This window comes from Castor canadensis, chromosome X (assembly GCF_047511655.1).
Source record: "Castor canadensis chromosome X, mCasCan1.hap1v2, whole genome shotgun sequence".
NCBI lineage: Eukaryota > Metazoa > Chordata > Mammalia > Rodentia > Castoridae > Castor > Castor canadensis.
In genome coordinates, this window is record NC_133405.1 from 82,567,443 (window position 1) to 82,580,023 (window position 12,581).

The window sequence follows — 12,581 nt, forward strand, 5'->3', positions numbered from 1 at the left end:
CAAACCCCACCACTGCCAAAAAACAAAAAGAGAGGACCAACAAGTGTATCCAAATAAATTAAAATGTAAATTAAGTACTATTTCCAGTATCATAAAAATATGAAATATTTAGGGATATGTTTGACAAAAGATATATAACACTTGTACTCTGAAACCAAAATATTGCTGAGAGAAAGTTTTAATTGATATACCGTATTAATGGATATACCACACTGATGGATCAAAAGATTCAATATTCTTAAGATAAGTTAATTTTCTTCAAATTTATCTATAAATTCTATGCCATCCTAATCAGATTCTAGGAAGGCTTTTTTGAATAAATTTATAAGCTAATTCTAAAGTTTATATGGAAATGCAGAGGAACACTTCTAACCATCTGATTTCGGGACATGAAAACATTTGTAGAATAAAAGTAGACATATAGATTGGTGGAACAGAATCTAGAAATAAGATAAATGAACATTTGATTTTTACAGGTATCATGTCAAATGAATCATATTCCTACAAATAAATCCTAAAATATATAACTTTTAGAAGAAAACTTAGGAGGGAATCTTAGAAACCATGGGTTTAGCAAAGATTAATAAGACAAAAACCATAAAGTATCAAAACTTCAATTGATTGGATGGCACCAAAGGGAGAAAATATCTGTAAAGCACATAAGTTCTCTGTTGGAGATATCTAGAATATATAAAGAATTCTAACTTGACAAGAAAAAAGACAATCAAATTAAAAATAGGGAAAGATTTGGACATACTGCACGAAATAAAATATACAGATGGCAAATAATAAGCACATGGAAAAATCAGCATCATTAGTCATTAGCAAAATGGACACAACAATGAGGTACTACTACTTACCCACTAGAATAGGTAAAATTTAAAAGATTTACCATGCTGAGTACTGGTGAGAATACTTAGTGCAGCAACTAGAACACTCATACATTGCTGGTAGAAATGTAAAAAGTATACCCACTTTGGAAAACAGTTGCTTAAAAGTTAAAACATATACCTATCACATGAGAAAGCCATTCTAGTCTTAGCTGTCTACTAAAAAGTGATGTAACACATATGTATAAAAACTTGTATGTAAATGCTCAGTACCATAATTGTAACCTCCAAAAAACTGGAAATGAGTCAAATGTTCATCAACAGGTGAAGCAAGTCAACAGACAAGCAAGTATGACATATTCATACAACGAATGGGATGTCACATAGCAATAGAAGTAATGATACATGTAACAAGAACAAGATGAATCTCAAAATAATTATGCTGAATAAAAGAAACCAGAGGAAAAACACACAGTATGTGATTATTCCTAGAAAATAAAAACAAATTTCTAGTGACAGAAAGCATATTATTTTTTTTGAGACAAGTCCTTGCTATGTAGCTCAGGGTGGCCTTGAATTCATGATCTTCCTGCATCAGCCTCCTGAGTGTTGCAGGCCTGAGCCACCACAGCCAGAAAGCATATTAATTGGGGGTTCCAGGCAAAGGGAGAGGGGGCTAAGCAAGTGAGGGTTAGGAGGGACTACAAAGAAAGTTTTGAGCAATGATGTACATTGTCATTATCTTAATTATGATGATTTCATGGGTGCATATATGTATCAAAAGTCATCAAATTGTACACTCTAAATATGTTGACTATACCCCAGTAAAACTTCTAGAAAAGTAATTAAACCTCAATAGGGACAGGGACAGAAAGCATTGTATGCTCTGTTCTTTACCAGTAGTTCAAAGATATTTGTGTCTTTTGGGAAATAAGGCTTTCAGGTAGAACTTCAAATTTTGTAGTGTTTACTTCTAAACCAAAAGAAAGTTATTTCCCATCTTTCCCAACCCCAGTGTACATAAGAGAAATAGCACTTCAAGCTGTCTTCACCTTAATTCGAGCTGCAGTGCCTTCCATTCCACGGTTCTGAGTCTCCTTCCGTTTATCTGCAACCTCCCGTTGTTTTTGGAGAGCATCCTTGAGACGCTTGTTGGCAGCTGCTGCCTAAATAAAAATGCCATATAGTTAATGCTGAACGAAGGGAACACTCTAAATTTCAGCATATTAGTAAAGAAAAAAATTCAAGATTGTTCTTTTTGGATCCTGGCTTCTAAGTCTCCATGGACATAATAACTGGTAAATAGCTACTGCTTTAGAGTCATGGGGAGGGATTTGTTTCAAGGAAGTTCTGCAGACTAAAAATGTGACATATCAATATTACTCTGGTTTTTGTAAAGAAGCCCAATTAGAAAAAAATTTGAATAGTACAATTTTTCCATCTGGGTTTTATCTGCTAACAGTTCAAAACACATACATGAACAGAGAACAAGATTCAGGAATTAGTTACTGGCCAATATTGATACCCCTGGCTTCCCAGGACATTGGGTCTTTTAAGGACTACTGTTTTGTCATCCTTCAGGCCTACAGATGACAATACACTTGACCTAGCAGACTGGATTTTCTTACCTACCTCCTCAGTTTTACGTCTGAGCACATTGGACTGTTTCTGAAAGTTTCTTTCAAGTTTGAGCAGCTCATATTGTCTCTTACGGTCCTGATAAGAAAAAAAAAGTTGGATCTTAATTGCTGTTCATCTAGCTATAATAAAATCTTATAATCAATAAGTCTTTGAGATATCCTCACTATGTAAGGCCAAATACAATATAGTCAGTTGCCTTCAATTTCTATCACAGTTAAGAACTGGTAGTTTTACTATTTTTTTAATTCATTTATTCACATAGTTTGGGTCATTTCTCCCCCCTGTCCCCACCTCCACCTCCTCCTCCCTAACCCCCCATGCTTCCAGGCAGAACCTGTTCTGCCCTTATCTCTAATTTTGTTGAAGAGAAGACATAAACGTAGTAAGAAAGACAAACTGTTTTTGCTAGTTGAGTTAAGGATAGCTATACAGAGAGATTCCTAGCATTGTTTCCATGTATGAATGTGTTACAACCCAAGTTGATTCTTCTCTAACTGATCTTTACACTGGTTCCTGATCCCCTTTCTCGTGTTGACCTCTGTCGTTTAAGGTTTTTGTATTAGTTCCTCTGGAGTGGGGACATCAAACGCTTTCATGTTTTGGGTTTCCTACCTATCCCCATTCCTCCCACGTGTGCTCTCCCCTTATCATGTGACCCAAGTCCAACAACATTGCTGTATTTGCCCTAGATCTAAGGTCCGCATATGAGGGAGAACATACGATTTTTGGTCTTCTGAGCCTGGCTAACCTCATTCAGAATGAGGAACTGGTAGTTTTAGAATCCATGTTTGTATATAGAGGAAAGGTGGATTCTTTTTCTTCAGCTTATTGCTCTGTGACCAACTTCTTGAGGTCTCAGTCTTAAGTCAGTTATTAGAAATAATATCATGAAGGGTTAGGGTGTGGTGCACATCTGTAATCCCAGCTACTCAGGAGGCAGCAGTAGGAGTCTGGGCTATAAAATTTAGTGAGACACTACCTCAAAAACAAGCCAGGCATGGTGGCTCACACCTGTGATCCCAAGTACTTGGGAGAAGGAAGTAGAAGGATCTAGGTTTAAGGCTTGCCTAGGCAAAAGTGTGAGACTATCTGAAAAATAACTAAAGCAAACAAACAAAAAGGGCGGCAGTGGGGGCGGGGGTTGGGGCATGGCTCAAGTGGCAGAGTGACGGCCTAGCAAGTTCGGGGCTCTGAGTTAATCTCTAGTCCCACCAAAGGAAAAAATAGTATCATAGAATAAGAAGCTGGAATGAACCTTAAAGATGATCTAATGAACAATTTCTTCCACATATAAAGCTACTGACACAGCTGGAACTAAGGTCTTCTGACAAACAGATCAGTACTCTTTTCTCCTCAACCTTATTGGCCCATTAATCATAAATCCCAGTGGCTGGCAAAAAGGAGAAAGCTTATCATATAGCCAACCAGCTATAAAACTAAGGTCACCTGCAGCTAAAAGAAGAGGCTATTTTCATTCCTAAACAAACCTAGCTTATTACTGAATATATCCTCTCTGCTCATAGATTAAAGATCAGGAACAGGAAATACTATGGGATATCACCTACTTCAACAGCACATACACACTAGGCACTGTGCTAAGTTTCTGGGATACAGAGATGAACACAACATGGTACTACTCTGACAACTACTAGAGAACACAAACATCATACATTTGCAATACAATATAATTATAATAAACATGTGTTGACATGAGAAGGGTATTAGAGAAACCGTGATCCTCCTGATCTCTGCCTCCTGAGTAGCTAGGATTATAGGTGTGAGCCACCAGTACCCAGCTAAGATTTTTGATTTAATTTTTATATATGGTGTGAGTCAGGTTGCAAATCTGTTATTTTGCACATGAATATCCACTTGTCTCAGCACCACTTGTGGAAAAACACTATTCTCTCCTTATTGAATTCTCTTGGCCTCACTGTTGAAAATCAGTTGATCATAAATGTATGAATTTATTTCTGGACTCTCAATTCTGTTCCACTGATTTATATCCATTCTTACCAGTACCACACAGTCCTAATTATTATAGCCTTTTTCTTTGGCTTCTTTGCCTACTCTGGGTCCCTTGCATTTCAAATATGAATTTTAGGATCAGCTTCTAAATTTCTGTGAAGAAGCTAAATGGAATTTTGATTGGTGCTGACTCTGTAAATCCACCTGAGGGATATTCCATCTCTAGAATATAAGTGTTCCCATCTATGAACATGAGCTATTTTTCTATTTACTTAGTTCTTTAATTAATTTAATGTTTTGCAGTTTTCAGTGTACAAACCTGAAACCTCTTTTGCTGAGCTGATTTCTAAGTATGTTATTCATATTGATGCTGTTATAAATGGAATTGCTTTCTTAATTTTACGTGTTTAGAAATACAGTTGGTTTCCTTATATTGATTTTATATCCTGCAACCTTGCTGAGCTAATATATTAGTTCTAGTAGATTTTTAGTAGATTCTCTAGGATTTTCTGCATGTATGATATTATCTGCAAATAGAGATAGCTTTGGTGGCTAGAACCTTTAGGGAAATATTGAATAGAAGAAGAGGACAGAGCAGATATCCTTGTTTTGTTCCTGATCTGAGGGGGAAATTTTTCTGTCTTCCATCATTAAATAGAGTGTTGACAGTGTTTTGTTTTTGTTTTTTAATACAGATCTTTATCAGGTTGAGGAAGTTCCCTTCTATTCCTAGTTTAAGGTTTTGGTTTTTTTTTTTTTTTTGTGGCACTGGGGTTTGAACTCAGGGCCTCATGTTTGCTAGGCCCTAGTTTAAGTATTTTATGTAAGAGTATTGAGCTTTTATCCATGCCTTTTCTGAGTCTATTGAGGCAATCATGTGGTTTTTTTTTTTTTGATGATGATGTTGGGGATTAAATCCAGGGTTCTGTACATGAGACATACTTCCAGAGCAAATCATGTGGTTCTTAACCTTTCTTTATTCTAGTGATATAGTGTATTACTTCCTTGAGTTCTAGTTCTAAATGTTACAGAGTTTTACTATGTAGCCCAGGCTGGCCTTGAACTTGTGATCCTCCTGCCTCAGCCTCCTGAGTGCCGGGATTACAAGCATGTACCATCATTCTTGGCTCACAAAATATTTTATTGCATAAATATACTACATTTTATTTACCCATTCATCAGCAGATGGACATTTGGATTGCTTTTACTTTTTGGCTATTAATAACAATGCTACAATGAACATTTGTATATAAGCTTTTATAGATGTGCTTTCAATTCTCTTGGTTATAAATCTAAGAGTAGAGCTTCTAAATCATATGGCTCCACTTTATACTCCCACTAGCAATGTATGGAGGGTTCATTTTTTTCCCCCACATCTTTGCCAACAGTTGTTATTATGTCCTTTTTAATTATAGCCATTTTAGTGGATGTGAAGGAACATTTCACTGTGGTTTCGATTTGTGGTTTTCATTTGTATTGTAAGTGTATGCCACCACATCTGGCTCAAGGCAGATGTATTTTTCTTTGTTCTCTATGATATACTATGCTCTATCTTCTGAATCTCATGGTCTTTTGTTCAAATACTGTACGTACAAATAGTTCCACTTGGCTTTTGGGTGTATACTGTTAAACCTAAACTCAAAAAAACACATGGAGACTTTATGGAGACTTTGAGACTCCTTCAAAATAATGCTATGGTCAGGATTTTGCTATAGCAAGTGCTTTTTCAACTCTCGAGCCGCATATTGTTTTTGAGTAATCATCATTTGGATTATATCCTCTTTGCGGCACTTTTGTTTCTTTGAATTCTTCCAGTCCTTCATGTAGTTGTGATCAGAATCATTGAGAACTTGACAAATCACTTGCAAGATCTTTCTGCTTTAGTGTTAGTGTCAGTGGGGGTAAGCAGGAAGTGGCCATATCTGCCAGACTGGGTGACCCAATGGAACATCACATATTATCGATATGATTGGATTTATGTCTTAAAGTTTGTCTCTTGCTTTCTATATGTTTCAAACTTTTTGTTCTTCTATTCTTCTTTTACTGCTTTCTTTTGCATTAAATGAATATTTTCTAGTGTAAGATAGTAATTCCTTAATGATTATTTCACTATATCTTGGGTTATTTTCTTAGTGACTGCTTTAGTGCTTATAGTAAACTTCTTAATTCATCAGAATCTATTTAAGATTTACATTAACTTAAATGCAGTGATTTAGAAATGCTGTTCCTATGTAACTCTATTCTCTCTTACCTTTTCTGTGCTATTATTGTAATGCACATTACATCTATATGTAACCCCCCCACATATTTTTTTTAATTTTGTTTTTTCAGGCAGGTTCTCACCGTGTAGCCCAACTTGGCCTTGAACTCCCATTCTTTCTGCCTCTACCTCCCATGTGCTGGTAATACAGGCTTGTACCACCATACCCAGTGTATTACAATTATTAGTCTATACAATTTATGTCTTTTTTTGGGAAGCACCAGGATTTGAACCCAGGGCTTCATGCTTGGGATGTAGGCACTCTACTGCTTGAGCCAGGCTTCCAGCTCTTTCTGCTCTGGTTATTTTGGAGATAGAGCCTCATTTTTGCCCAGGTCAGCCTGGACTGCAATCCTCCTATTTTATGCTCCCTGCCATCCTCAAGATGACAGGCACATACCATTATGCTCAGCTTTTATCTTGCAAACTCTTTGCCCAGGGTGGCCTAGAACTGGAATCCTCCCGATCTCAGTCTCCTGTGTGGGTTGGGAAGACGGGTGCATGCCACCATCCCTAGCCATTGGTTGAGATGGGTCTCCCAAATTTTTCCCCAGGCTGGCTTCAAACCATGATCCTCCCAATTGCAGACTCCCATATAGCTAGGATTATAGGCCTGAGCCACCAGCACCCAGCTAATTTGTGTCTTTTAAATAAGCTGAAAGAAGAAAGAGGAGCAAGTATATATTTACAGTATTGTTAGGTTTACTAACCTTTTCTGCTTTCCTCATTTACTCCCATCTACCTCCTTTGAGCTGTTATTGTCAAATATATTACATTTCTATTTTTTAACATTTCTATATGTTATACGCCCATCAATTTAAATATGTATGTTCATGTGTATGTATGTATGTGCATGTGCACACACACACACACACACACAGAGACATACAGGTTTTCTTTTTATGGTGCTGGGGATGGAACCCAGGGCCTCATGCATGCTAAGTAAGTGCTCTACCACTGCGTTATACCCCCACCTCTCTCTCTCTCTATAGTTTTATACAACTGTTATTTAAATCAGTTAAAAAAAGAAAGGAGAATATACTGTGCAATTATACTCTCTTTTAGAATTACCTGCATAATTATGTTTACTGGTATTCTTTGTTCTTTCTTTAAAAGCAGATTAAAATTACTGTCTGGCATCATTTGCTTTCAACCTAAAGAAGTTCATTTAGTATTTTTTGTAAGGTAGGTCTGCTAGTAATGGACTCTGTTAGCTTTTGTTTATATGGTAATGTTTTTATCTTGCCTTCATTTTTGAAAGATAACTTTCCTATATATAAGATTCTTGGTGATAGCACTTTACTTCAGCACTTTGAACATGTTATCTCCCTTCCTTTTGGCCTCTTGTTTCTGATGTGATTTCCATTGTTAATATTATTGGGGCTTCTTTCTATGTGATGAATGATTTATCTTGCTGCTTTCAAGTTTCTGTCTTTTAGTATTTTGATTGTGATGTGACTGGGTATGGATTTCTTTCCATTTATCTTACTTGGAGTTCACTGAGCTTCTTGGATGCATAGATTAGTGTTTATCAGATTTGGGAAGCTATAGCCATTATATCTTTCAATATTTTTACTGTTGTCTCACTTTGTTCTCCTGGAGCTACTAGTTTCCTCTTAGTTGCTTACCATAAAAATTTCTGTTTTTTTTAAAAGCATCTTTGATTTGAACTTCCCAATTCTGTCTCTAAATAGCCCCCTTAGGGAGGGCAACATTTCTATGGCTATTCCCATGACTTGCCTCTCCCCTAGAAAGAACTTCCATATTACTGCTTGGGACCTAGGGGTGGGAACAGCAGCTCAGGGTGAAAGAGCGGAACTTCAAAGTTCTTGGTTCCTTTTGCCTGAAACAGAGCTTAGCAACATGGAGCTATGCAGGATGAAACATGCTAGAGGCTTGTTCCTACTAGGAAGAAAGCATAGCCATGGATTGGAAGATACACGATGAGGGGAGGGAAATGCTCATAGCTCGAATGTCATGGATTCTGGCTGTTGTGAGATTTAGAAGATTTGCTTGAATAAATCTTTCGTCATTTGTTGCATGCCCTCAGGACATTTTTCAGAGGCTTTTAATAGTTATTTAAAAAAAATTCACCAGTTGTGGCTGTTTTGCTGGGAAGAGAGAGTCTACAAAGTTCCTTCAGCTGCCATTCTGAAAGTGCTTCTCCCTTGATCTTTTTGGATCATGAAAGATCTTTTTTTTTTAGTACTAGGTTTTGAACTCAAGGCCTTGTGCTTGCTAGGTAGGTACTCTACTACTTGAGTCACTCGATCAGCCCATGCAAGACCTTAACTTCTGTTCTAGTTTCTAGTTTCTCAATACTTCAATTTATTTTAAACAATACTCCCAGACATATCCTTTAAAAATATATTTTGATGATTTCACATTGCTCCTCTCAAATCTTAAACATCTTTATAAAACTAACAAAGTCCAAATATCTTGGATCTTTAACAACTCAGTTTCAACTTGCCTTTCCAACTGAATCTTCTACTATTAGCCACAAACCACGTGGACTACTCACCATTCCTTGAATATATCTGCAAAGTCATTATCTCTCTTTGCTCCTGCTGTTCCATCTATATGAACTTCCGCCTGAACTTATCACTACCAAAATCCTCCCTGTTGTTCAGGCCCTATTCAGTTAATTACTTTTCACCCCAAATGGATGCATGTTTTCCTTTCTCTTAGTTGCCATGATCTTTTATACCATTCCTTTTTTGTGGTACTGAGGTTTGAACCCAGAGTCTGGCACAATTCTAGGCAAGTGCTCTACTGCTTGAGTCATGACCCCAGCCCTTTTGTTTTGTGGTTTTTTTTGTGTGTGTGTGTGTATAGGGTCTCACTATGTTTTGCCAGGGCTGGCCTAGACCTCATGATCTTTCTGCCTCTACCTCCTGAATATTGGGATTATAGGTGTGTGCCACCATGCCTGGCTAATAATACTGTATTTTTATTAGTGTGTGTGTGTGTGTGTGATGCTAGGGATTGAACCCAACATGCTAGGTAAACACTCTACCACTTGTGCTATACCCCTAGCCCTCAATCTTTTATACCATTCTTAAAGCCCAAATTTCTTTATGCCTTGTATTTGAGAAATCCATGCTTATGTTTTATCTTTCCATTTAGCTGAGACATTCTTCAAGGGCCAAGCTCATATGTTACTCATTTTTCTGTCTCCCATGGTACCTAGTAGATAGTTCTTGTACAGAGTAGGCAATACCAAGCTGTTAAATTCATGAATATGTCATGTTTTTGGAGACACCAGGTATTTGATAAGTTTAGTTGCTTACTCGTTCTTTTAACTGGATTACTTCTTTGTCTTTCTGCTGCTTCCACTGTCTAAACTTCTCAGCATCTTCTTTCATCTGACGCATTAACTGTACTCGCTGGTTTTTCATGATCTGTAAAAGTAAAAAACAGTAAAAGTATTAGACATCTGCACTTTATTGTAGGCTGATATATAGATGGATACAGTTACCATAAGGAAGAAAGAAAGCCCAGTGCTAAGCTGAGAAGGCCATCAACAAATTCTCTGATTAGGCTTGTAATACCCCTTGCTATATTTGCACAGGGTTTCCAAGGTTAGACTACCCAAATGAACACTCTGAAGAAATAAAAGAAAAATGTTCCTACAAGCTAAATACAGTCTACATTCACTGTATATAAATGAAATTCCCAGGACAATTTTAGCTAGCAACCATTGTATTCTAAAGGTTTTAGTACAAGTAACCTGCAACTACTTTGCAGATGTTACAAGTTGAATATCCAATAATTGAGTATATTCTCTAAGGTGTCTGTCATCTTGCTACTGCTTTACAAAATTATGCCACATGATCGTGGAAGGTGATTAGGATAGCACTATTAAATATTCAGATTATTTTTGTTCTTTGGTTTTAGATAATCTAACATTAAATTCTGTGAAAAAATAGAAATTAGATGTTAATGCAAGGTTTAATAAGTCCGATTCTAGACAGCTAGCACAGTGTCCTGAAAAAAGGACATTTGTGGCTACTTTCACACTTACACGTGAAATGATTACCCAGCTTGCTACGGTCTCTCACCTGAAAACACCTTTGCAGTATAATTCTAAATGGAATGCCTATGTTTATAAGTTTCAATGTGGTAAATGCAAGGATCAGAGTTTATTACCTGTATCTCCTGGTTCAGTCTGGAGACAGTATGCTCTGTGGATTCCTTTAGTTTCAGAAGTTTGGACTGTTCATTCAGTTTCTTTTTCAAATCAGCTATTTGACCCTCCAGCTCCTGAAGACGTTTGCGGCGGCGTTCACTCAATCTAAAAACAGATTCAAAAGAATTGAAGACAGCAAAGGATGACTCCAAAAGACATAATACAAGACTCCAGGTTCACAACTCTCATATATAGCCAACTTAAAAATAACAAATACCACCCAAATAACCCAAACTGCTTAAGTAATGAGAGCTTAATACCAGAGTAAAGCAATATATTTTTGAGTATATAACAATGACACTCTGTGTCAAAAGGATAGTTCTTTGAAGGCATTTTACTTCACTTTAGCTGTAAAGAATAATTTGGACAGTTGTTACACAAGTCTGAGATAGAAGACAAACATTCAGCATAACTATTAAGAACATAAGCTTTACATTCAACAGAGATAAAATAGTCACTGAGTAAAAAGAAGACAGAATAGCTAATTAGGCTTTCTCTAAGGCCAAGGTCTAAAGGAGAGTAGGAGGTTCTAGTTATCTGTCTTAGTTTTCTTCTTCTTTTCTTTTTGGCAGCACTGGGGTTTTGAACTCAGGGCCTCATGCTTGCTAAGCTGGTGCTCTACCACTTGAGCCACTACACCAGCACTGTTTTTGTGTTGGGTTTTTTGAGATAGGGTCTCACGGAATTATTTGCCTGGGCTGGCTTCAAACCTCAATCCTTCTGATCTCTGCCTCCTGAGTAGCTAGGATTACAGGCGTGAGCCACCAGCATCCAGCCTTAGTTTTCTTCTTAACTGATTATAAGTGATGGGGAGATTTAAAAAATTTTAAAATTTATTTTAACTAATTTTTTTGTGGTGCTTGGTATTGAACCCAAGGACTCCCACATGCTAGGCAAGCACTCTACCACTGAGCCACATTCCCCGTCCTTACAATTTTTATTTAACTACTAGCCTGGACATTAATTCTATTTACAAGCTAATTTACCATCAGTGTAGGGGCAAGGACACTATTTTTGTCTGGTAAGTCTGTCAATCTTTCAAGCCAGTTCACATGCTCCTTGATCATGACAGACTAAACTGGTATGTCCTGCCTCTGTACTCTTAACCTAATCACTCTAAGGAATTTGTTTGGCTACTAGCTGTGTGCTGTGTTATGGCACTCTTTAGTGTCATCCTGAGATATGCTTTAAAAAAATCTCAATTACCTAATTTTTCTTGTGTCTAGGTCTCCTTTCCACACTAGCTTTAAATCCTTTGCGGGTGGTAAATAGGTCTTTTACTTCTCTATTCCCTCTAAAGCACGTTATACATGATAGGGACTTGACATTTATTGCCTTTATTCTTACTTGGCTTGGTTGACATCTTTCTTTGCTGTCTGAAGTTCAAGAACCAATTCTTCCTTTTCTTTTTGCAGATTGACGACTTCCAATTCTAAATTTTTAATATTATCCTAGAAAGGTTATAGGTCAGAGAGAAAGGACACATTATACAGGACAAGAAGAAAATTGCTTCAACATTCCATGTCTTCAGGAACCATACATTAAATTTTATCACTTCAACTGCATGCTAAAATCATATGTTCTTGAGTCAATGGAGATTAAGGTTACACAGTGGGAAAAGTATTGGCTTCAAATCCAAAGGCCTGGGTTTGAGTCGTGACTGCAACACTTACTATCTAAGTATCTTATGGAA

At 37.0% G+C, this 12,581-nt stretch overlaps 1 protein-coding gene across 4 annotated transcripts in view; it reads right to left on the reverse strand.

The window, feature by feature from the left end:
• Positions 1 to 12,581, reverse strand: part of Kif4a (kinesin family member 4A) — a 108,020-nt gene that overhangs the window by 30,316 nt on the left and 65,123 nt on the right. For all 4 annotated transcript variants that reach the window (XM_074064475.1, XM_074064472.1, XM_074064474.1 and 1 more), the window contains 5 exons: positions 12,236 to 12,339; positions 10,849 to 10,993; positions 9,990 to 10,100; positions 2,463 to 2,546; positions 1,883 to 1,996 (listed from right to left, as the gene is read on the reverse strand). In XM_074064475.1, coding sequence (XP_073920576.1) covers positions 1,883 to 1,996; positions 2,463 to 2,546; positions 9,990 to 10,100; positions 10,849 to 10,993; positions 12,236 to 12,339 — 558 coding nt within the window. The remainder of the gene's footprint in view (positions 1 to 1,882; positions 1,997 to 2,462; positions 2,547 to 9,989; positions 10,101 to 10,848; positions 10,994 to 12,235; positions 12,340 to 12,581) is intronic.